General features: G+C 32.0%; 3 protein-coding genes across 5 annotated transcripts; 1 reads left to right on the top strand and 2 right to left on the bottom strand.

The window, feature by feature from the left end:
- The first annotated feature begins 662 nt into the window (after positions 1–662).
- On the top strand, positions 663–9168 carry LOC125068683 (xaa-Pro dipeptidase). Of its 2 annotated transcripts, none has more exons than XM_047677958.1 (13): positions 663–828; positions 961–1183; positions 1539–1730; positions 2925–2972; positions 3510–3571; positions 3695–3739; positions 5384–5459; positions 5601–5794; positions 5994–6128; positions 6570–6684; positions 6924–7115; positions 8144–8295; positions 9001–9167. In XM_047677958.1, exons 2-13 carry the CDS (start codon positions 1013–1015, stop codon positions 9047–9049), a joined length of 1431 nt encoding a protein of 476 aa, XP_047533914.1. In that variant the 5' UTR covers positions 663–828; positions 961–1012; the 3' UTR covers positions 9050–9167. The 2 variants fall into 2 exon arrangements, with proteins under 2 accessions (XP_047533914.1, XP_047533915.1); XM_047677959.1 differs by having other exon boundaries at positions 680–828; positions 918–1183; positions 9001–9168.
- On the bottom strand, positions 9161–11798 carry LOC125068682 (ankyrin-1-like). The gene is made up of 3 exons (XM_047677957.1): positions 10379–11798; positions 10077–10295; positions 9161–9636 (listed from the first exon to the last, which is right to left on the bottom strand). Exons 1-3 carry the CDS (start codon positions 11534–11536, stop codon positions 9415–9417), a joined length of 1599 nt encoding a protein of 532 aa, XP_047533913.1. The 5' UTR covers positions 11537–11798; the 3' UTR covers positions 9161–9414.
- A 5364-nt stretch (positions 11799–17162) lies between these two features.
- Positions 17163–22643, bottom strand: LOC125068730 (arp2/3 complex-activating protein rickA-like). 2 transcript variants are annotated; one of them, XM_047678027.1, is made up of 6 exons: positions 21860–22643; positions 20973–21064; positions 20187–20407; positions 18984–19227; positions 18188–18333; positions 17163–17854 (listed from the first exon to the last, which is right to left on the bottom strand). In XM_047678027.1, exons 1-6 carry the CDS (start codon positions 22524–22526, stop codon positions 17638–17640), a joined length of 1587 nt encoding a protein of 528 aa, XP_047533983.1. In that variant the 5' UTR covers positions 22527–22643; the 3' UTR covers positions 17163–17637. The 2 variants fall into 2 exon arrangements, with proteins under 2 accessions (XP_047533983.1, XP_047533982.1); XM_047678026.1 differs by having other exon boundaries at positions 20973–21130.
- Positions 22644–22851: the final 208 nt, after the last annotated feature.

A 22851-nucleotide genomic window follows, 5' to 3' on the forward strand; every position in this document is an offset into this window, starting at 1 on the left:
CTTAAAAACTGCTTTTTTCTCAGACTAAATAAAAAAAACATTTTGCAATAAAAAAATAAGCTTGTAAATATCTTTAAAGTATTACTATAACATAATACATACGGTTAACAATAGCGCAAGTAATTAAGAATGCATAATAAAAAAAATACGTATTTTTTATAATACAGTACATAGTGTTCCTTTTAATGCAGTAACTAAACACGTTTTTAGTATTATTTTTCCTATCATTATTAGCATAAGTAAGACGACCCTCAGATACTGATGATATTACTATTGAATAATTAAATACCTAAATTCTACAAATAATTAAGCTAATGCAAAATACCCGTAGCTTACAAACAAATAAATACTGACATAACCAGGAAAATACTTGCTACTGCCATCTGTTGTTGAGTAGATGTAGTAAAATAAAAACAAAGTGGCTTGTAGCAACGGTAAAAAGTTACTGTGAAAGGTAAGCATAATAAGATTTATTTATTTGCATCTGATTTATTTATTGTTACTTCTACTAAATTGGTGCTGAAGTTCAGATATGACATTTAGAAATTGTTATAATCAATACAATAAATTGACATTTGCACGAAAGATAATAAAATTATAATTATTAATATATTCATATTCAAATGTCAAATGTCAGCTACTAAGTCGTCAGTTTTCACTTGTCAAACTATCATAAGCAAAACTTTTAATACGACTGCTGAGTGCTGTGTTTAGTGTCTACCCATAACAATACGCAATTTTCGATATCGTTGAATTGTTTTCTTTTTGTTTGTAAATACTTTATCAAACTTTTCATAAATTCGACGTTAAGATATCGAACTCTTACGGGTAAAAATAATGATATTTGCATCGTATATAATAACTAATACATATTTGATAATATTTACGTAGTATTTGTAATTATGTACTTTACACAGGCGAAAGATAAAGAAAATCGACAGCAATTTATCTATATTGCAGATAAGCGGAGGTAAAATACATTTTTCAATACTGTATTACGTGAATAGCAACGATGATAGATTCATGGTCGATGGGTCCCGGTACATTAGAAGTACCATTGTCGTTGTTTGCTAAAAACAGACAAAGGCTTGCAGAAAAACTTCAGAGTGGACAAGTTGTTGTGTTACAAGGAGGTGACAGCATCAGCCATTATGACACTGATATTGAGTATGTTTTCAGACAGGTGAGACAGTTCACATAATAAAACCCTTAAAAAAAAACTTTGAAATTATATATCGCTTCCATCTAGTGTTTTAATTGTATTAATCATAAGTGTACTTGGGCTGAGTAGCTTCTTTTATAAATATAAATATATAAATTATAGGGTACATTTTGTATGCAAACTTCGCAACATTCTGTTGCAAGTTCTGAGTTGGATGCTTGTTTTATTACTATATTGTTTTTAATGTCTTTCCATTATTGATTTGATTTTGCTGTCACAATACAATAGAAAACATTTGTTCATATTCTTTAAAAACAACCAGTAGTTAAGTTAAGTTTTGATTAGTTTGAATATAATTTATATTTTATAATTCAAGGAAGCATATTTTACTTGGGTGTGTGGTGTTCGTGAGCCTGGCTGCTTCTTTGCCTTAGATGTCAAAACCGGAAAGGCACATTTGTTTGTGCCAAGGCTACCAGAAGAATATGAAGTTTGGATGGGTAAACTACTCACACCATCAGAGTTTAAGAAAATATATGGAGTTGAAGAAGTTCATTATGTAGATGAGGTACATTCAATTCTTGCATATTATAAATTTTAACACAATAATGATTTATTTTAGGAGCTAAGCTAGGTTCCAGATCACTATACATACAAAAAAAATAATAATGTCATAAAATTAAGTACAATAGTAGTAGCTAATTACACTTTATTAAAAACATTATCACAATTTACTTGTCCTTATTGAATAATCTATGTTTTGCATCATTAGTCTAGAGACTAGCTCACATGGCTGCAGAACAGGACTCAGGTCCTGAGTCAGCTCAATATGACAAGAAATTGTTATTTGTCCTCCCATTAGATTATAAAAGTAGGGAAATAAAGTGATCTTTACTTGTGAATACAACACACAACAATCTCCCGCCTGGTTATATTGATTTCTGTTGTTGAGACTTAGTAAGAGTGTTAAATCTTTAATTTTTTACTCCTTAGATAAAAATTATGTATAGAAATTTAATTCATAAAATGACCATAAATTGCTTATTTACTTATTATGGGATCATCCCATGCCTGTTGCCAGCTAGTAAAAGATATGTCTTTACTTTGAAATAGTTTACTAATAACCTGTCTGGTGCTGGAAATGTTCCTTTTTTGAATAAACTTGTAGTTATATGAAAATTATTCTTGGTTCAATAATTATGAAAATTCTTGAAGGGATTATTCATGTATAATGATAAAATGGAATTTATCATCGGATTATATATTGTAATCTTGATTGAAACAATCTTGCTACCTGTTATGTAAGATAGTATATATATACTTTTAATTAACATTAAACAGAAGTTTGAAGATTTTATATTTTTAAAATGAGACCAGTTACTGTTTTAATAATCTAGCAATGTATCTAAAGATGTTTTGAATTCCTATTATTAATTTTATCCTTAATAATTCTTAACTCCATGTCCTTTGGAGACTCAGATAGAAGTTCCCTTATTTCCACTACAGGATGTGTAACTTTATATGATCATTATTGTTATAATAAACAACAATTATACAAAGAGTGTTGCTGATTCTAGTGATTCTACAATATAATCATAGTTACAGCAAAATAAAGTTTTAATCATAAACTTTTAGATACATCAATATTGGCGCAGTTATTTTTATTTAAATGTCATATTAGTTTCCAAATAGGTTTAACAAATTAAAATTTGTCTCAATTGTGTGTACCGTTATTAAAATAATATTGTAATTTTATTTTCAGCTTACAGATGTACTGAAATCCCTAAAACCTGATGTCTTACTCACTCTTGTAAGTATACCTAAGTTTAAATTATATGTTTTTAAAAGGGACAAATTTTATATCGAAATAAAAATAATCTTAAAAATACAGAGGTAATACAGAGGTAACTCCTTCCTTTTGGAGTGCTCCTTCTTTTTGGAGAGTTATGATATTGAATACAATATAATAATATGAATAATCTTTATTAAGATTATCATTTCATACATAATGTCATTTATGATTTAGTTTTTATTAAATTTGAAATACCTATGATTGTTAGCAAACTTTATTGATATTGTCATGTATGTGATGAATATAAAAATACAATACATTCTACATTTAAATTTAAAAAATTTCATATAAAATGTATTGGCATGACAATAAGAGAACATTTCGAGATTATTATTTTTTTTCAAATTGCGTCCTGCCAAAAATACTCTAAGGAGGTTCTTATACAATCGACGAAATTCGAATTTCGATACTCAGAAGTTCACCCTTTTTGTTTGTTTATATTTTCACCCTTTACTATTGAAATATTGTTATCGATCAACTTATTTATCATTTTAGAGTGGGCCCAATTCGGACAGTGGCTTAACAGCTAAAGAAGCAGTATTTGAGGGTATTGATGAGTAAGTTTATTTACATACTTATTCCATTTCATAACACTTCTTTATTTTTTTTTTAACTCTAAATTTAATACTTCATTAAATTGAGGCAAAGATTTACTTCATTTAATTTTTTTTTTTTTTCAGATTCAACGTAGACAATGAAATTCTATTTCCGATTATTGCTGAACTGTAAGTGTGTTTTTTTTTAATTTATCAAGCCTGAAAAAGATAACACACTTAGACATAAAATAGTATAATGTCAACATTATAATTTATTTCATGTTATTTGTTATAATATTGTTTGGGCAAAGTAACCTTTATACTCGCATTCTTGCCATGCACTAATGTATTTTCCCTTTAAAATATTTTTCTGGAATGAAACATAATCTTATAAAGGTCATAAATTATTTAACATATGATAATATTATAGCTGAAATCGTTTACTGTTTCTTAAATATGGCAACTTAATTTCCCAATGTTTATATGCGAAGCAATAACATGAATGATTAGTAACTAATTTATATTTGTCGTTTATATTTATCTATTTATCGTTTACTAGATCTAAATCTGATGATGACATTTATGAAGAAGCGCTACACTACAAAAGCTTACATTGCTATGACGATCATAACATGTTTATGAATTTATGTTTGCTTAAAGTTGTAAATAATACTTTCTAGCAAATATTGTTGCAAAATCAACAAGTTCGATTTATAGATAAGAAAATAAATTATTCAAAAATCTGATTATACTGTGTAAATTGGAATCAAACTCGGCCTCAATATTCCATTGATATATTTTGATGATGATCTAATTTTGATTAAAAACTTCATTGTTATCGTAATACAAAAATATGATTAGAAAAAAAAAAAAATTACAAATTCGTATGTTGTCCCGAAATTTTCACTAATGATTGTAGTAAAATACTGATGTTGAGCAAATTCTAAATATAATAATATTTATGACTTCAATTTTTTTACATATTTATAGTACAATCAGTTAAATACACATAAATGTCATTATTGTTGATTTAGTTATTGTTTCCAATCCATTGCTCATGTCCGATCCATATCGATTGATTACGTCATTCAAGATGTTATCAGAATGTAATCGTAAAAATACTTGATTAATGTATCAAGATTAACTTGTCGTAAATTCGAATTTATTCAAGAAATAGATTGATAAACATGTTTACACAAATATTGAAAATATTTTTTAATACATTAGGCATTACGTCAATGTAGTCCGTAGGTATTGTCGTACAAATTTTTTAAATTTATTTAAAAATATCGTTATCAATTCAATATTAGTTGAATATTATGTTTGTATGGACAAACTATGAAGATTAGGTTTGATTGTTTTTATTTTGGAAGCCCAATCATTGAAACAAATTATATACTCCAATCGAACGAGTAGATAAGCTTTCCGATATTTAAGACGAATGCATAGTTCAGAATATTACACAATCTCGACCAATTATATAATGTCAATTCAATGACAAATTCGTTTGTTTGCTTTATGTTATGTATTTGTACGTCTCCTTATGTATTTGAAATAGACCATAGATTATTCATGATTGGTTGAAACCAAAGATATTATGACAATTCAATGTCAATTTATCTTTACTCCTCCTGTGATTCGAATGGGCTATGTAATATAATACCACGTTACTACCCCCCGGGCCGTAGCAGAAACTTTTAATGTGTAATGATACTATAATAACAATAAAATATTATTTTATATTTTATTTTATAATTATCCTCTCTATATGATCTGCATATAATTAATTATCATTTAGAAATAAATATAAAAGGCAATAAATAATTGTTACAGACGAGTGATAAAGACTCCGGAGGAGATTGAAGTAATGAGATATGTCTGCAAAATATCGTCAGATGCACATAAACAGGTACAAATGTAATATTTATATTAAATTAAGAGGGCAGACGAGTGATACCCGCGACGGTAAGGGGTGTTAAGTACATCTCACCCAGAGGCCCGGACAGCTGACGCGGGCGCTGTACCCACACCATGTTCATTCCGCCGGCAGGTGATGCTGTTCACGCGGCCCGGCCTCATCGAGTACCAGTGCGAGTCCGTGTTCCTGGACCACTGCTACCGCGTGGGCGGCTGCCGGCACGTGTCGTACACCTGCATCTGCGGCTCCGGACACAACGGCGCCACGCTGCACTACGGACACGCCGCCGCGCCCAACGCCAAGATGGTGCACGACGGCGACATGTGGTGAGGCCGCAGCACATCACTAATGCCGCCGCTAGTGTCTGACCGGCTCAAGGCAGTAGTCATTATTGTCAGTGATATGATGGTATACTAATGTCTTTTAATAGATAGTATGTTCTATGTCTATGTAGGGTCGATGCCGGATGGCGATTTTAGTGCAGAAGCGATTCCCACCAGATTAATATACATTTTTAAATTTTAGTTTGTTCGACATGGGCGGCAACTACGCAGGCTACGCCGCGGACATCACGTGCTCCTTCCCCGCCAACGGCAAGTTCACTGACGACCAGAAGTTGATCTACGAAGCTGTACTTAAAGCCCGAGACGCAGTCGTCAGGTTAGATATTGTATTATTCTATTTATTCAACAACACTCAAACGAATATATATTTATGTGTGAAATGTCAAACTGGCATGAAACTCAGCAGTTACTTATTCTTTTCCACCATTTTAGTTACAGAGTATGTCAATAAAGTACAATTAAATTTATATTATATAGTTTGCATAAAAATCAACAAAACTAAGTGCATGCTTTTTTATCATATATGTATATAATATAATCTTGTATTAAGTTTTTTTTTTTGGCATGAGATTGATATCTTTTAACAGGTTAAGTTAAAAATAACCTGAATCTTATTATAGAAACGAATACCATGCCCTAGTACATACAAACGAATACAGTGCCATATATCTCAAGGATTTTCTGACAACTGAAAAACTTTTGGTATACAAAAAGTAACAATTACCGAATATAATTCATTTGATAATCATAATCACAGGGAAGCGAAGCCGGGAGTGCTTTGGACTGATATGCATTTGACAGCTAATCGTGCAATGTTGGAGCATTTGAAAGAAGGCAACTTACTGAAAGGAGATGTGGAGAAGATGATTGAGGTAAGAGATGGAAAGATGATTGAAGAAGAGAAAGAAACGATTTGTAAACTTAAAAATAAATGTTGTTAACTATGCCAAACTATACATTTAATTATGAATTGTAAAAGGACAACCTCTTCGCATCTTAACTTTGTTTAAATTTTAGTCAACTTAGATCGCACCAATTTTATAATACTACAAATCCTCCATTTAGTAAACATTGCTAAATATCTTAAGGATTTAATTTTTTTTTTTTTTAGCACGGCGTTAACGGTATCCTCCAGCCACACGGTCTCGGTCACCTGCTGGGCCTGGACGTGCACGACGTGGGGGGATACCTGCCGCACTGCCCGCCCAGAGAGCGAGGCCCGCTCGCTAGACTGCGGACAGCTCGCGCTTTGCAGGCAGGCATGGTCCTTACCATAGAGCCTGGCTGCTACTTCATAGCGAGAGTAATTATATTTTTATTTAAGTAAAACAGACATGGAAATGGCCACATTATGGTAACTTGAATAAACTTTGTCATCCAAAAATTGTAAGAAATAAAACGAATCCTCAAAACTGTTAGTAATAAAATATATGATTTTATGAGTCATATTACTTGGATTCTGTTGTTGACACGTCATAACATAATATGACCTTTGAGCCCTTAATTACCACACGGCAACACAATACTACTTGGTGAAAAAATACTACTTGTGGCAACACTATTTGGTGGTAAAATAACTATAATGGATGGCTACCACCTACAATACCTGGTGGTGGTGTACTACCGTTTAAACCAGTGATTCCCAAAGTGGTCTAGGTAGACCCCCTGGGGTCCCTGGGAGACTAGCTGGGGGTATACGTAGGCGTGAATAAAAAATGGGGTCCATAAGATGTTAATGGGGGTCCACGAAAATTTATATGCTTTTGATAGTAAATAGAAAAAATGTTTTTTATAACGGCCTACCTACATTGTTTTAAGTACCTAACTGTTACTTGTCCAAACTTACGTATTCGATATTACGTACAATTTCGTGTACAGACTTGCAAAGCGCTATCCGCCCGACAATGCTTAATGCTTGTTCAGACATGAACTTGATCACCACTATAAATACTTGATGCCAAAGATACCTTTTTTTTTGTTTGTTTTTCCTCTCATACTGTGGTTACGGACACATGCCAATAGGTGGTCCATGAGAAAAATAAGTTTGGGAACTACTGGTTGAAATGGAGGCTCAATTAAGGTAATAAGTCCTACTACCGATAAAAATAATATCCTAATTATCATCCCAATCATCATCATCATCAGCCCGCATTCGTCCACTACTGAACATAGGCCTCTCCAAAGTTACGCCACTGTGGTCTTTCTTCGATAACTCGCATCCAGCTCCTGCCAGCCTTCAAATCGTCACTCCACCGTGCCTGAGGAGGTCCTATATTTAAAAAACTAAAATAATTTAAATTGAGTAAAAACCTTTATTGTACCTCATTGTAGCTTCTGGACGGAGCTCAGAAGAACCCGCAGCAATCGCAATTCTTCAATTGGGATAGAGTTAATCAATTCAGAGGGTTTGGAGGAGTTCGCATCGAGGATGATGTACTCATTACAGAAAACGGAGTTGAAAATTTAACTTTCGTACCAAGAACGTAAGTTACATTGTAGATATATTATTTACATCATATTTCTGACACTAATGCAAGTCACATTAACCAAATATAGCAGATTGTAATGACAGGTAAAGACAAAAAAAATTCAAATATATTTTTTACAAATATAAATAAGATATATTGAATAAAAACAGGTTGTAGCGCATAATATAGCAGTGCTATTAGAGTAAAGTAGCCTTTAATTTGAATTGTCGTTGATTGATGCCAGCTGATGATACCATAGGTGACAAAAAGTTGTTATTTAAGATTAGTAAACCTGACTTTGATCAGTGTTTCAGAAACTAGAGATAAGTATGTATGATTGTAAACAAATAAATCAACTCATAGGTTTCAATTTTAGGTATAATAAAGTAAAAAAAAAAATTATAACAAATATTATGACTAGGCTTCATTTTATTAGTTTAGCCATAACAATGACACACCTAGAATTCACAATAAAATGGCATATACTAATGTAGTTCTTATTTGAACACTCATTGGTAGCTTGTATCGCTCTAAGTTATTGGAAAGCACAATATAAAATACTAGTGACTATATATATATTAATAATTAAAACACTGTGGTTTTATATCAGGTTTGAGTTATTAATATATTTGTTTTAATCTTTGTGTAAAATGCAATTTGTACTTGTTTAAAGAAGATTAGTTTTTCGAATAATAAAATACTGTATATAATTTTTTTCAGTGTCGAAGAAATTGAAGATTTTATGGCAAATGGTGCAAACTTCAAATAAATAAACAATTAATCTTATACATAATCAACAAAGCATTATAAATGTATGGAAAAAATCATTATTAATGATAGTAAATGTACAAAATTTTTGAGACTGTATTATATATTATGTAAATTAAAATCCATACTTAATATTTAAGTGAAATATGATATAATATATTATGTGAAATATATAATATTTAATTTGGAATAAACATAGTTTTATTTTAATATTTACATTTAAGTTTACAATTTCCGATTCCATAACATACCTTCTAATATCACAAGCACAAGAATCACCCTTATATCACCCTTCTATATCAGAAGTATTTAGAAAGCCTTAGAAACAATTAACAAACTTAAACAAATATTAATTAACAAAATATCTTAAAGGAAACGTATATATTCTTTTAAACATCGAGGTATTTCTATTCTGTGAAGAGTATTAAGAAATTGATTTGTACTAAATAAATTACCATTTGTGTTTCTTATAAGTGATCTAATTTTTTGCCGACACAAATGCTTTAATGGTAAAGTTGAGTATGAGAGTGCTTCTGCATTGATACCCTCCAAATTTTCATCAATCATTGCTATTAATTGATCTTGTACCTAAAAGTTACAAAAACATGTAAAATAAAAAATTAAGCAATATATAAAAGAAAAAAACAAAATTATTATCTTAAAATTATCATTTGCTCTAAATTTCTTAATACTTATTTTCAAAGTTGACATTTTTATTACAAGTTTTCTGAACCTTTCAAATATGTATAAAATTAACAATTTTGTCTCAAGTACTCATAGTCAACTTTTTCAAGAGTTCCATTATTTTTTCTAAAATGGCAACTGACTAGCTATTTCTAAATTTGGTAGCTATTGTTGAACTTATGTGTTAACAATTAAAAAAATATTTAAATTATGCACATTCATACATGTTTTTCTCAAATTTTTAGATTTCCTTAAATGATTATGTTTGAATTTCAACCACTGAGTAAACACTTGTTATGGGTTAATATATATATGTATTAATAGTTATTCAATAACCAACTTACGTGTTGTGGTATTCTGCCTAACAATCCATATTTACAGGCAAACTGTAACAAATATTCAGGATCACAGTGCAAGCTATACGGCAACATAACAACCAATGTAGCAGGGTCACTTGTGAGAGATGCAAGAAAAGCATCCGGTATAAATCTCTTTGTACTAATGTTGGACATGGAGCTACAGTAATCGACATTGCAGCCATGTTCCCTAAGTATTTGAAATACCTGAAATTTATTAATTAAGTTTATAGGTTTTTTATATTTTATTTGTTAAAGAGTATTTAGAAAAGTTAATGAATTTAACTTACATCTCTAAAGCATGCAGTGTGCATACAATAATGTATGTATACAAGAGGTGGACACTCATTGATATCCAAAGCATCAACCATAAGCCCACGCATTAGAAACAAATAAAAGAACTGTTGAAACTTATCCTGAGACTGCTGATAAATATATTCGCAAATGTTCAAGTATGAATTTATGGGTGCATTTGTAAGATATGAAGGCTGAAATTCACCAATTTGTTCTAGTGTGACATGAAACTGTTCAAAAAAATCAAAAAAATCTGGTCCTATATCATGTGTCAAAAGACTTTCGAGTATTTCTAATTTGAAGTAATGGGGCTTGCAAGCATATAATATTATATTTTGATCAATTTTCTTTAGATCTGTGACCGTGAGTAATATTTTAAAACTTGAACTATGTCCCATATTCAAAGCCATTGTTAATGCTAGGTCACCATATTTATTTTTTATATGGGGATCTGCACCTCTTTGTAACAGAAATTTAACAATTTCATCATTACAACCTTGTGTCGCTAAAATGAGGGGGCTATCACCATTCATTGTGACTTCATTAACATCATTAATAAATGGATATAAATTTTTTACAGTTTCAAAACATCCTTTGTAGCAAGCTAGATGAAATGGCACATAATTAGCCTCATTTTTTATTTCTGGATCAGCTCCTGCATGTAACAATGCAGCCACAGCATCATATTGTTGGCCAAGTGCAGCATCGTGCAAAGGAGTATCTCCATCAAAATCTTGAACATCAATTATAGCTCCATAATCTAATAACAGCTGTATCACTTCCACCCTACCTTGGGCACTTGAAATATGCAGAGGCGTAACATCTTCAGTGCTTCCGTAATTAGCAATGTCAGGCACACTTTCCAGCATGGCTTTTATCGTCTGGATGGAACTCTTGTACCGACATGCTAGATAAAGCGCGGTATGGCCTTCGTGAGTTTCTACTAAAGGTCTAATATGCTTGTGTTTTAAAATTAACTGTAGACTTTGATAACTGTCATTTGCTGCAGCTTCATGAAGACACGTCCAGCCTCGATTGTCGATGCAGTTCGGGTTAATTTTTTTAAGTAATCTTTCGACCGCTTTTACATCATTATTTCTTGCAGCAAGATTAAGCGCATTGGATGTGATCGGGTTTAAAGAACTAAAATCCATTTTACAAACTAGTTACAGAAAGAAACTCGTGAGAAACTAATCAGTAAAACTTGTAAATACCGGCTTTGAATACATAAAACTATAGAAATGTTACATTAGTTGTCTAACATAGTAATCGAAATAAATTAAAAGCATCCATTATTAATATAATATCTTCTTTAAAAATGTAATATATTGATTAATGATTATTTCATAAAAAACTGAAACTAGTACATAAAAATTAGCTCATTTTGTCTTTTTTTCTTTTGTGTATTTGCGTTTGCGCTAGTGGGCGCAAAATATTCTGCCAAATGTCAAATGTCATGTATGATAGAGAATAGAGAAGGGATTGTTTGGTTGTATGAGTAGAAATAATACGTAAGTAACAAACTGTAGCTATGTATCAGAACAATATTATAAATATATGCAATATAATTAGTTATTTATTAAAATACTATTAATAATTATTATATGTTACTCAGTATTAAAACATTGAGTAACATATAAATATTATAAAGATAATTAAATTTATTTCTTACTATATAGGTCAATATCAAATCGGTTATCGGAATATGATAATAAAAAAAAACAAAATGTTGTGTCATTATTGTTATCATCAAAATTGATACAATATTTTTTTCATATTTTGATTTAGACGAATGCGAATTGCGAATCATTGAAATATGTTGAGAAAGTCATTAGCTTAATTAAAAAAAAAGGAGATTAAATTTAAAAGTTATAAAATTTTACCGAACTATAAATATATTCTAGACTCAAGTCTAGAATATATTTATAGTTCGGTAAAATTTAGGACTATTCAGGTAAGACTTAAGTCTAGAATATATTTATAGTTAACCTAACCTAACCCAACTATAGGAAATTCTAATCAGGATCATTTCGAGTTAAGCAGTATAATTGATATAAATAAATAAGAAACACCATTGAATTATGGTTTTATTACGAATAAAATTAGACACATTTGAAAAGATAATAAATGACATTCATTTACTTTTAAATATTATATGTCATTCACCCCCTCCCTCAAGACACAACGTAATCGTTTAAATAGTTCGGCATTCTTCGCTGCCGTGTCGAACGACGTTCTTTGAATGACGAACTCGTGGAAGGGAGTTCAGGAGGTTGATTGTATTCATCAGATTCTTGGTAAGGAATGGGATTTTCATCTTGAATATTTTCAGAATTTTGGATTTCATGTTCTTCATTACAATCTTCTAAATTTTCTGGTAGTGGAGCCAATTGTCTGTTAGGAATTGTAGTTTCTCTTCCGTCTGGCAATCTAACATACGAATATTGCGGGTTGGGCTGGAGTAATTCTACTTCTTCAACTATAGGATCGTACTTAGTAGCTCTCACGTTCTTTTTCATTAAAACAGGTCCTGGATTTAACATCCAAGAAGGAAATGATTCGCCATTTGAAGTTCTTCGGGCATGGTTGAACATTCTTTCGTGAGGAGTTACATTAGTACTAGTACATAAAAGTGACCTGATGGAGTGTAAAGCCACTGGTAAAGCTTTTTCCCAATCTGATATCTCCATATCTTTAGATCGAAGGTATAATTGTATGTTTCTCCAAAGAGTTCCATTAAGTCTTTCAACTTGTCCATTCCCCTGGGGATTATATGGAGTTGTTCGACTACAAGCTATCCCAAGAGAGTAAAGAAATTGCTTCAATTGTTCAGACATAAATGTCGCTCCTCTGTCTGAGTGTACATAAAGCGGAGTGCCAAACATAAAGAAAAGATCCTTTAAACATTTAATTACAGTCGTTGCAGTCATATCTTTGCAGGGATAAGCGAATGGAAATCGGCTGTATTCATCAATAATCGTTAACATATATTTATTTTGCGTATTGGACGGCAAAGGCCCCTTAAAATCGATGTTCAATCGTTCAAATGGAGAAGTAGCCTTAATGAGTTGATATTTATTTTTATTAAAACGAGGCTTGATTTCAGCACACACTCTACAGGAAGTAGTTATAAGTTTTATATCATTGATAGAGTATGGAAGGTTTTTCGTTCTTACCCAGTGTGCTAATCTTGTTACACCGGGGTGACAAAGAAGTTCATGAATTTCTTTCAACTTACTATTATCAAAATTAATATGAGCACATACTCTAGATAGAGTGTCAGCAACTGTATTATCCTTACCAGGTCGATAAATAATTTCAAATTTAAAACTGGAAAGTTCAAGCCTCCATCTTTCAATTTTTTCATTTTTTATTTTGCTTGAATGTTTTTGATTGAACATGAATACTACAGACTGTTGATCAGTTAAAAGCAAGAAATGCCTACCCGTTAAATAATGCCGCCATTTACGCAGAGATTCAACGATTGCACTTGCCTCCTTTTCTATAGAAGATTGTTTGCACTCCGAGTCAGTCAAAGTTCGCGAGAAAAAGGCAACCGGACGACCGTTTTGAGAGAGTGTAGAAGCAATGGCAAATTCTGATGCATCTATTTCTACCATAAATGTTGCATTTTCGTCGACCACCACCAAAGTAGATTTACAAACATCTGACTTTAAAGAGTTGAAACATGTAACAGCCTCCTGGTTTAAAGGAAAATGCTTAATACCAATAAGTGGTCTGATCTTTTGAGAAAAATTTTGGATCCACTTCGAATAGTGAGCAAATAAACCTAAAGTCCTTTTTAAGGTTGGTAAATCCGTAGGAATTGGAAGATCTAGTAGTGGTTTGAGACGGTCATTGTCCGGTTTAATCGTATTATTATATATTGAGTATCCTAAAAGATTTATAGAGTCGGTTCCAAAGACATATTTACTTTCGTTTAGAGTTAATTTGTATTTCTTAACTGCATTCATAAATTTATTAAGTTTTCTATCGTGGTCATCTTTACTCTTACCACAAACTGTGACATCATCTAAATATGCGAACGTTCCTGCTAATTTTTCTGTATTGTAATGTTCGCTGGAAGGCCGCGACGCCGTTTGTTACCCCAAAAGGTATCCTTGAAAATTGATAAAGTTTGCCACATGCTTCGAATGCTGTATATTTTCGTTCCGACGACAAAATTGGTACCTGGTGATAAGCGCTTTTCAGGTCGATTTGGCTAAAAAAATTAAATTTCGCAACCTTTTCAATTACAGACTCGATGCTAGGTAGAGGAAATGCATCTAGTTCTGTAAATCTGTTTATGGTAAGCGAATAATCAATAACAAGCCGCTTTCGATGTGAACCACCTCCTGTAACTAATACTTGTGCTCGCCATGGAGATACGCTGGGCTCAATGACGCCTTCTTCTAGTAATTTAGATATTTCATTGTTTATAAATTGTAAATCTTCTTCAGAGTAACGTTTGGATTTTATAGATATCGGTCTAATATTAGGAGATAAATTACTAAATAAAGTTGCAGGAGGAACTGATGCTTCTATAACACTGCAGACTTTCAGCGGTCCTTGGTTACCACCAAACTGAAATTCAAGCACTGAATGATTTTGTAATAAGTCATGCCCTATAATAAGGTCTGCACAAAGATTGTTTACAATTAAGAGTGGTTGACGTTTATAGATATGTTGACCAATTTTGATTGTCGCTACGCAGGAACCTTCCACAAAAAATATGTGATTAAGTGAGGCTAAAGTTATGGCCTGCTTACAAGGGTTTCTTTTCAGGTTTATTGTTTGCGCTAAAGAACCGCTTACGAAACTTACTGAACTACCAGTATCAATAAGTGCATCGGCTTCGTAATTGTTAATTGTTACTGATACCGTAGCTCTTTTTAAACTAGAAGGTGAGGCGGCAGAAATCATAGCAACTTCGACAGGTGCATCTTCGTTTACAACGTTGTTAAGTGTTTCTTTGTTACTACGGCAGACATTGGCGAAATGACCTGTTTTGGTGCAAAGTTGGCAGGTGGCATTACGAGCAGGACACTTAAATCGTCGATGAATGTTTCCACCACAAAAGAAGCAATGTTTCTTTCTTGGATAATTTGCTACAGCTAAGTTTTGTTGAGTTGGCGTTTCTTGCTCCTGCTTAGAAAGAGCGTTTAGATTAAAAGAATTATTATTTATATAGCCTTGAGAATTTCGTTCGGCAGTTTCTAAAGCAATCGCTTGATTCAGGGCCTCATCTAAACTTAAGGTATTGTTTTCTAAGAGTCTCTGTCGTATTGTTTGGGATGTGATCCCAGCAACAAATGCGTCACGAATGTATTCACTCTTATATTCTTCAGGGGTCACGGCTTTAAAATTACAATCATGTGCTAATAATTTCAGTGCGCGTACGTATTCTGTAATAGTTTCGTCCTGTCTTTGCTTTCGAGCAACTAGAGTATATCGAGCAAAAATTTCATTTTTAGGCTTTAAATATATGTGATCTAATAACGATAAGGCATGCTCGTAGGATTTATTATCGCGTATATAGGAGTACACGGTAGGAGATAGATGATTTATTAATAATTTGAGTTTCATTTCATCAGTTTCGTTACAAGCTTCTTCTGAGATAAAATTTATAAATGTATACCGCCAGTGTAACCATCGCAAATCTGCAGACGCCGTATCAGGTTCCACATTAAAAGTTTCAGGACGAAGATATCTTGACATGGTCGATATGTAAGATGGCATAGAATATTCTTCTGACATTGAAATTATTTATTCGTAATAAATTGATATAAATAAATAAGAATCACCATTGAATTATGGTTTTATATTTACTATATAATAAGACTTAAGTCTAGAATATATTTATAGTTAACCTAACCTAACCCAACTATAGGAAATTCTAATCAGGATCATTTCGAGTTAAGCAGTATAATCATAAGTTAAACTTAAAACCTATCTTTTCTATCTGTGTATGCTGCGCAATAATGGCATATTGAATAGCTTAGTTTTTGTTAACGTTAAAAACTGATGAATAACATGAGCATCATCAGCAAACATTGCAATATTAAACAGAAACAGAAAGGAACATCTTACTACAGATCCATTAGACAATTTTTAATGTAAACATACATCTTTAAGAATAATCGGCTACCTGCACTATTAATAGGCGGCGTACGGCAAACCTCGGCGTGATCGAGCTTTTTATATAATAAACCATTTTAGGTATATATAATAGTTACTTGCACAGACGCATTTTTATAGCAAGAATATGTTTGAATTTAAGTTATTTGGATAATGTAGCGTGATTATATTTTTATTCCATATATAATTAAAACTAGCCTAAGTTACTCCTTATAACATCAGCTATCTGCCAGTGAAAGTCCCTTCGAAATCGGTTCAGCCGTTCTTGAGATTAGCCGGAACAAACAAGCAGACAAAAATTGTAAAAAATATTATTTTGGTATCGTGTATACATATGCATTTAGTAAAAATGGGTTATTTTAATATTACAAACAGACACGCCAATTTTATTATATCTATAGATTAACGACCAGTGTACGGAAATTACTTCAAAAGACAAAATATTTCCTTCCGCTACTCTATTGTGTTAAAACAGAGACTATACAAAATTGAATACAAACAGAGTACGAGGTAGAAATTATTAATAAGAACTCAAAAATATATTTTACATAATCATAGTTTATTTATGCAACTCAATCATATTAGATAATTATGTACGGCGTACAATAAATATTTTAATAAATAGACATATAATTTTATAAAAAAAATGTATTATAAATCTTGTTGATACGACATGTATCTATTTCTTTGTATAAATTTCGTTCCTTTCATTAAAAACTATAACAATATTTTAAATTGATCTTTCGATGGATATATTTATTATAAAATAGAAGAAAATTGTTATTCATACAGTAGTTATTATTACAGTCAATGTAACTTTTTAAATAACAGAAATGTCCTTAATTTCAAACAAAACTTCAGTACAGTCAGTGTTATTATCCATGTCATTAACAGTGTAACAATATTTTTAATAAAATATTTTCTAATTTCAGATAAATATGATGTGCTACCTTATTTAGTAATTACTATGCTGAACTGAAAAAGATCGTCGTCCAAAGGCAAGGATAACATAGTGAATCTAATTAAAATGTTGTCAATTTCCAAAATCACAAACAATAATTAATATTACGAGATTCAATCACATTACTATAATTAACACGTATGCACGCACAGATTGTCATTCTTTGTTAGGACATAATAGTGGAAATTTAAGTGGAGACGTAGCGGTTACACGCGACAGTGAATTGGAACGAGGTGAGCGCGGGGAGCACGGCGAACGAGTACATCGCGAAGCGGGGTACGGCCGCGCCCGTAACTCCTCCGTGCTACGAAATGTTCCCCGTGTTACTCTCCGTCTGTACAGCGACGTTACTGATGTCTCTTGTAATAAGCATCTGCAAAATTAAATAAAAATGTAACTTTATATAAAATGTATATTTATAATATTTTATATTTATTTTTAAAGGATATTTGGATAGGACAACATAACGAAATAATGTAAACAAAGGCAATGTGCAATAGTAAGCTATGAGCATTGAACTCATAACAAACGTATCATCAGGTGATCCATGGTTCCCTATTTGTCAAAAAAGAAAATCTGACGAGAAAATTAAAAATTTGATAGTAGATACTGTTAAACTAAAATATATTTAAAAAAGGCTTATTTTAATTTCACTACAGCTACAATAATAACAAAAAAAACATACTTTAACCATAAAGTTCCTTACTTTTCTAAATCAGATAGTTGCTGCTTTGGTGTGGAGGCAGCAACAGGTCGGTTACGACCAAGCCTCGCCCTCGTGGCCTCTAGTAAATGTTGCGTTACCAGTGGCTGTTGAACTTCTTTTACAGGCTTAGATCGGACAGGATTGTCCTGTTAAAATAAACGTTAAATTCGATTACCTTATTAATTTTTATATTCATAATAATGCCTATCATCACTTGGTGTTAAGACTGTGCCAGCACGTCTGGATAGGCTATCAGATATTCTACCGCCAAACTGCAGTACCCAGTAGTATTGTGTTCCGGTTTGAAAGGTGAGTGAGCAAGTGTAACTACAGGCACAAGGGACATCACATATTAGTTTCCAAGTTTGGTGGCGTATTGGCCATGTAAGGAATGGTTAATATTTCTTACAACGCCATTGTCTATGTTCGACGAGGACCACTTACCATCGTTTGGCCCATTTATTCGTCTGCCTACCTATATCATTAAAAAAAAACTAGCGAATCTTATTACTTGACTTGACTTATGAGTAATTCATATTATCAGACCTGGAATAAATTTACTCTGCTTAAAAAAAAAAGTAAATCTGTTCGTCTGGCGCTATATCTTTCACCAATCGTTGCAATCCCATCAGACTACGGAATTGAACCTACGTTTGTATAAAATCCTCCGAGTCTTAAGCAGTTGTCTAGTCTTAAAAGCAATTACCTAATTGGCACCTCTATCGAATTAATATGGGAAAACTTTTTTGCTAATGGTTTAATAAGGTCTAATTTTATTTTTTTGAATTTTCAGTACCTTAGCTTTTCTCAGTTTTACATTAGCGATGTCTTGCGGAGTAATAGTAAGGCGTGGTCCCGCTATCCTCGGTGGCGCTGAACCGCATCTTGGTATTGTGTGAGAGCGCATGGGCAATCTGTTTGATGATGTTGGAGGCGGTGGCGGTGGCGGTGGTGGCGGCGGAGGGGGAGGAGGTGGCGGTGGTGGAGGGCATGATACTGGTTTTAAAGATGATTGATTGTTGTATGCATTCTGCTGCCTACTGCAAGAGTAAAAAAAATATATATTTTAAATAAATAAAACAGTCGCAAAAAACAATATAAAATGTATACGAATATTATAACGAGGTAAAATTTGTTTGTTTGTAGGACTAATCTCCGGAACTAATTAACAATTTCTAAGATAATTCTTTATTCATTAATTATACCTGTGCGTACCCGGCCTTGGCCGCTAGTATTAAACAAATAATTAATCAACCGTTAATAAGATTTAACTGTCATGATCTAACTCCGGACGATGACTTTAACCTTTCAGATAATATAGTTTAGAATTAGTTTTAGAATTTAATCCTTTATAGAATACCATCCAATTATAAAATAGGATGTATTCCTTTAGACACTCCTGAAAATAGGCGTAGACTAACTAACTAAAAATATGCTGGAAGTTAATTTATAAAATTTTATTGAATAACAATGCGGTATTTTTTGAAGTCTAAGCTAATTATCCTATTTTATGAAAGGAAGATTTATTAACTGATATCATTCAGGCCGCTTGATAAACATCGCATTTAGTAAAATGACTAGGCTGTTGAATAATGACTAATTTAACTAATAACTGTGATATACCCTATTAATAATGAAATACAGAATTCTTAAATATATTGTAAAAGGAAATACACATTTATTCTTTTGGTATTATATTAAATGTCTTTACATAATGTTGTCTTAGATTTTCGCGATTATTACACATTGAAATAAAACGGGCAGACTGCCCGTGACCACGAACACTGCAAAGTGCTCGAAACGTCGGGATGTTAAAATAATTAATATACGCGATTAAATCCGTTAAAAACTAGTTTTATTTCAAAATGTCTTTACCTTTAGCATTCATTGCAGACGTGGATAAAAATGGTATTGCAAGATTCAGTTACGTTCATTATTAAGCATATGGGCACACAATGCATTACTCTTTTGCAAATAAAAGTGTCCTAAAACTATTTACCTAATTTTATCCTCTAGCTCAGCAATTTTAACCGCCATTTTTTTCATTTCTTCCTGAAGACTTTCATTTTCTCGCGACATACGAGTATGCTTTTGATCGACCTCGTCGATGAATCTTCTGAGTCGTTTTAACTCATCCGCGTAGATATTTTCTTTGTTTTCGTCATGACTTATTGGTTCTCTGAGGATATCTGCATACAACCCGGTGAGAGACTGGAAACCCTGACATACAATACAAAAGCCTAATTTATATCATAACAATCGACTTTTAACAAATCACATGTACAATGTAAACATTTAAATTCGACTTGTTTCTGTTGTTAATTGCAACTCCTATGTACAGTTTGCTTCACGTCATGCTAGTTTGCTTTCAAGATTCACTGTTTACCATCTTTATATATTGCGATACAAACCATTCCTATCATCACAGTCGATAAATAAGGTAAGTAACCCTAAGTTGTTAACAGAAAATTAACAATATCAAGTGATTTTTAGTAACTTTTGAAAAAAAAAAAACAAATATCTAACAAAAAGATCTGTATTTGCCTACTGATTCACTATTTTAAAATTATTTTTTTAAATATTAAACCATAAACAAAGCTCATAAACTAACTAAGCATTATAAAATCATACGCTTAAAATGTTATTCTTAAATAATCACCTGTAAAAAATATATCTATAGCAACTAAATTCAGCTTTATTTATTGATTTATGATGTCACCACACCATACACGATTTGATTAATTTTTCAATATAGATAAACAAAAATAATAAACATACTGATTACCTTCCTGCCAATCCATGTACAAAGGTCCATCAGCTTTGATAACTTCGTACGTTTGTTGCGCCGGTGTACCTTATCATTTCTCGGTGTACCTCCTGACAACATACACCACAAATTTTCATCTATTATTGGCGTGTAATTGTCATCTACGGCTAACATATCTACCAAAAAGTTATCCCCGCTTAGACTCATGTTAATAAGAGTCAACAATTACGAGTAGACTGCTCTTGGTATCTACATTAACAAGTCTAATTCACTCCTCGACCGTTAACGTTTTAACTCGTATGGATGATGTCATGATATATTCGCCCACTGAGACTGGTTTAATATAAATAAAAGTAAGTTATCAAAGTGATAATGTGACTTCCAATGCACTTGACCTTCTACTGAATTATTTTTATTTACTTACCTATATTGTTTTTTTAATATTTAAATAATTTGATCATAAGATTATTTCTTTAGGCTTTGTGAAAGTTCTTCTAAGTACCTATATCCGACTCAACACATATTCTAACGAGTAAGCTAGTATGAATGGAACAAGAGACATAACATCTTAATTTCCAAGTTTAGTGGCTCTTTGGCAATGTAAGGAAAGTTTAATATTTCTTACAGTGTTAGTGTCGCCCACCCGATTATTACCACGCCGATATGCCCACGACCCTGAGGTCCATTTGCAATTCTGTCTAAATGTAATAAGTAAAAATATAAGTGTACATTGCTAACGAACCAGATATAAAATAATTTACATAAAGTACATACAAATAGTATGTATTTTTTAATTACTAAATTCATTAAATTTTTTTATAATATTTCGAACATTCAATTAAATAGGTTCTACGTCAGTGAAAATTAAAACAACTATGTGGTACATAATTTGATATATTTCTTACCTGGCGATTTCCTTTCGGAATAACTATATTTATTGAAGTAGTTACTCTTTCCAGATCTTTGAAAAACACTTCTAAACAGATTAGAATCCGATTTTCTCCTTCTTTTACGAGTCTTATAAGAATAATTACTATTAATTGATTTAAATGATAATTCTGATTCAGAACCTAATTCATTTGCTAGAGACCCTTGTAGCGATCTCTCCTCATTTAAGTCAGTTGAACTCGATGTATTTGATTCTGTACACTTTGTCTTTTTCCATGGTCGTATTTCTTTATTATCTTCTAAAGAATCGTGTCTGAAGCGCTTACTTGAAGATCGTTCGTCATTTTCATTGGATGATAAATCTTCGAAATTAAAGTATTTAGTAAGCGATAAATTTTCGTCAATAATACTGCCTTGCGTTGGACCTGCGAATTCTGTTTGTGTAGAACTATTTATTCTGCTATCAACAGTTTCTGCGTCAATCATAATACTCATAAAAGGTGGAGTCCTATCACGTTTACTGCTTTTCGACTCTTGAAATGAACCATAATAACTTTGTTCCCAAGAAGTGTCGATATAATTTTGTGTGTTACATTTACGAATTTCTTCAATGGAGTTGTTAGTTATTTGTTCGTTTTCTTGTCCTGTGTCTAAACTAGCTTCTTTTACTTCAAAAGTTGTCATCGCGATTTTATTTCAACTTTTCGTTTACCGCCAGTTCGAATAAGCAACTTCGCCACATTACCAGGTCAATATATTTTAAGCATTTATGCATGTATCGAATAAATATTGTTTGACTCAAATACTTTTCTTAAAATAAACGGTAGGTTTCAAAATACCTACCAAACCATTCATATCTACCGCCATTTATTTATGACGAAATTATAGAATATAGTTAAATAGTTAAAAATTAGGAATACCTTTATTCGTTATCGATGACACTCAGTAAAAAATAAGGATTATAATAAAACAATTTAAAACAGAAAGTGTAAAGTACGGGCCAAACTTA

Source organism: Vanessa atalanta, chromosome 14 (assembly GCF_905147765.1).
Source record: "Vanessa atalanta chromosome 14, ilVanAtal1.2, whole genome shotgun sequence".
Lineage (NCBI taxonomy): Eukaryota > Metazoa > Arthropoda > Insecta > Lepidoptera > Nymphalidae > Vanessa > Vanessa atalanta.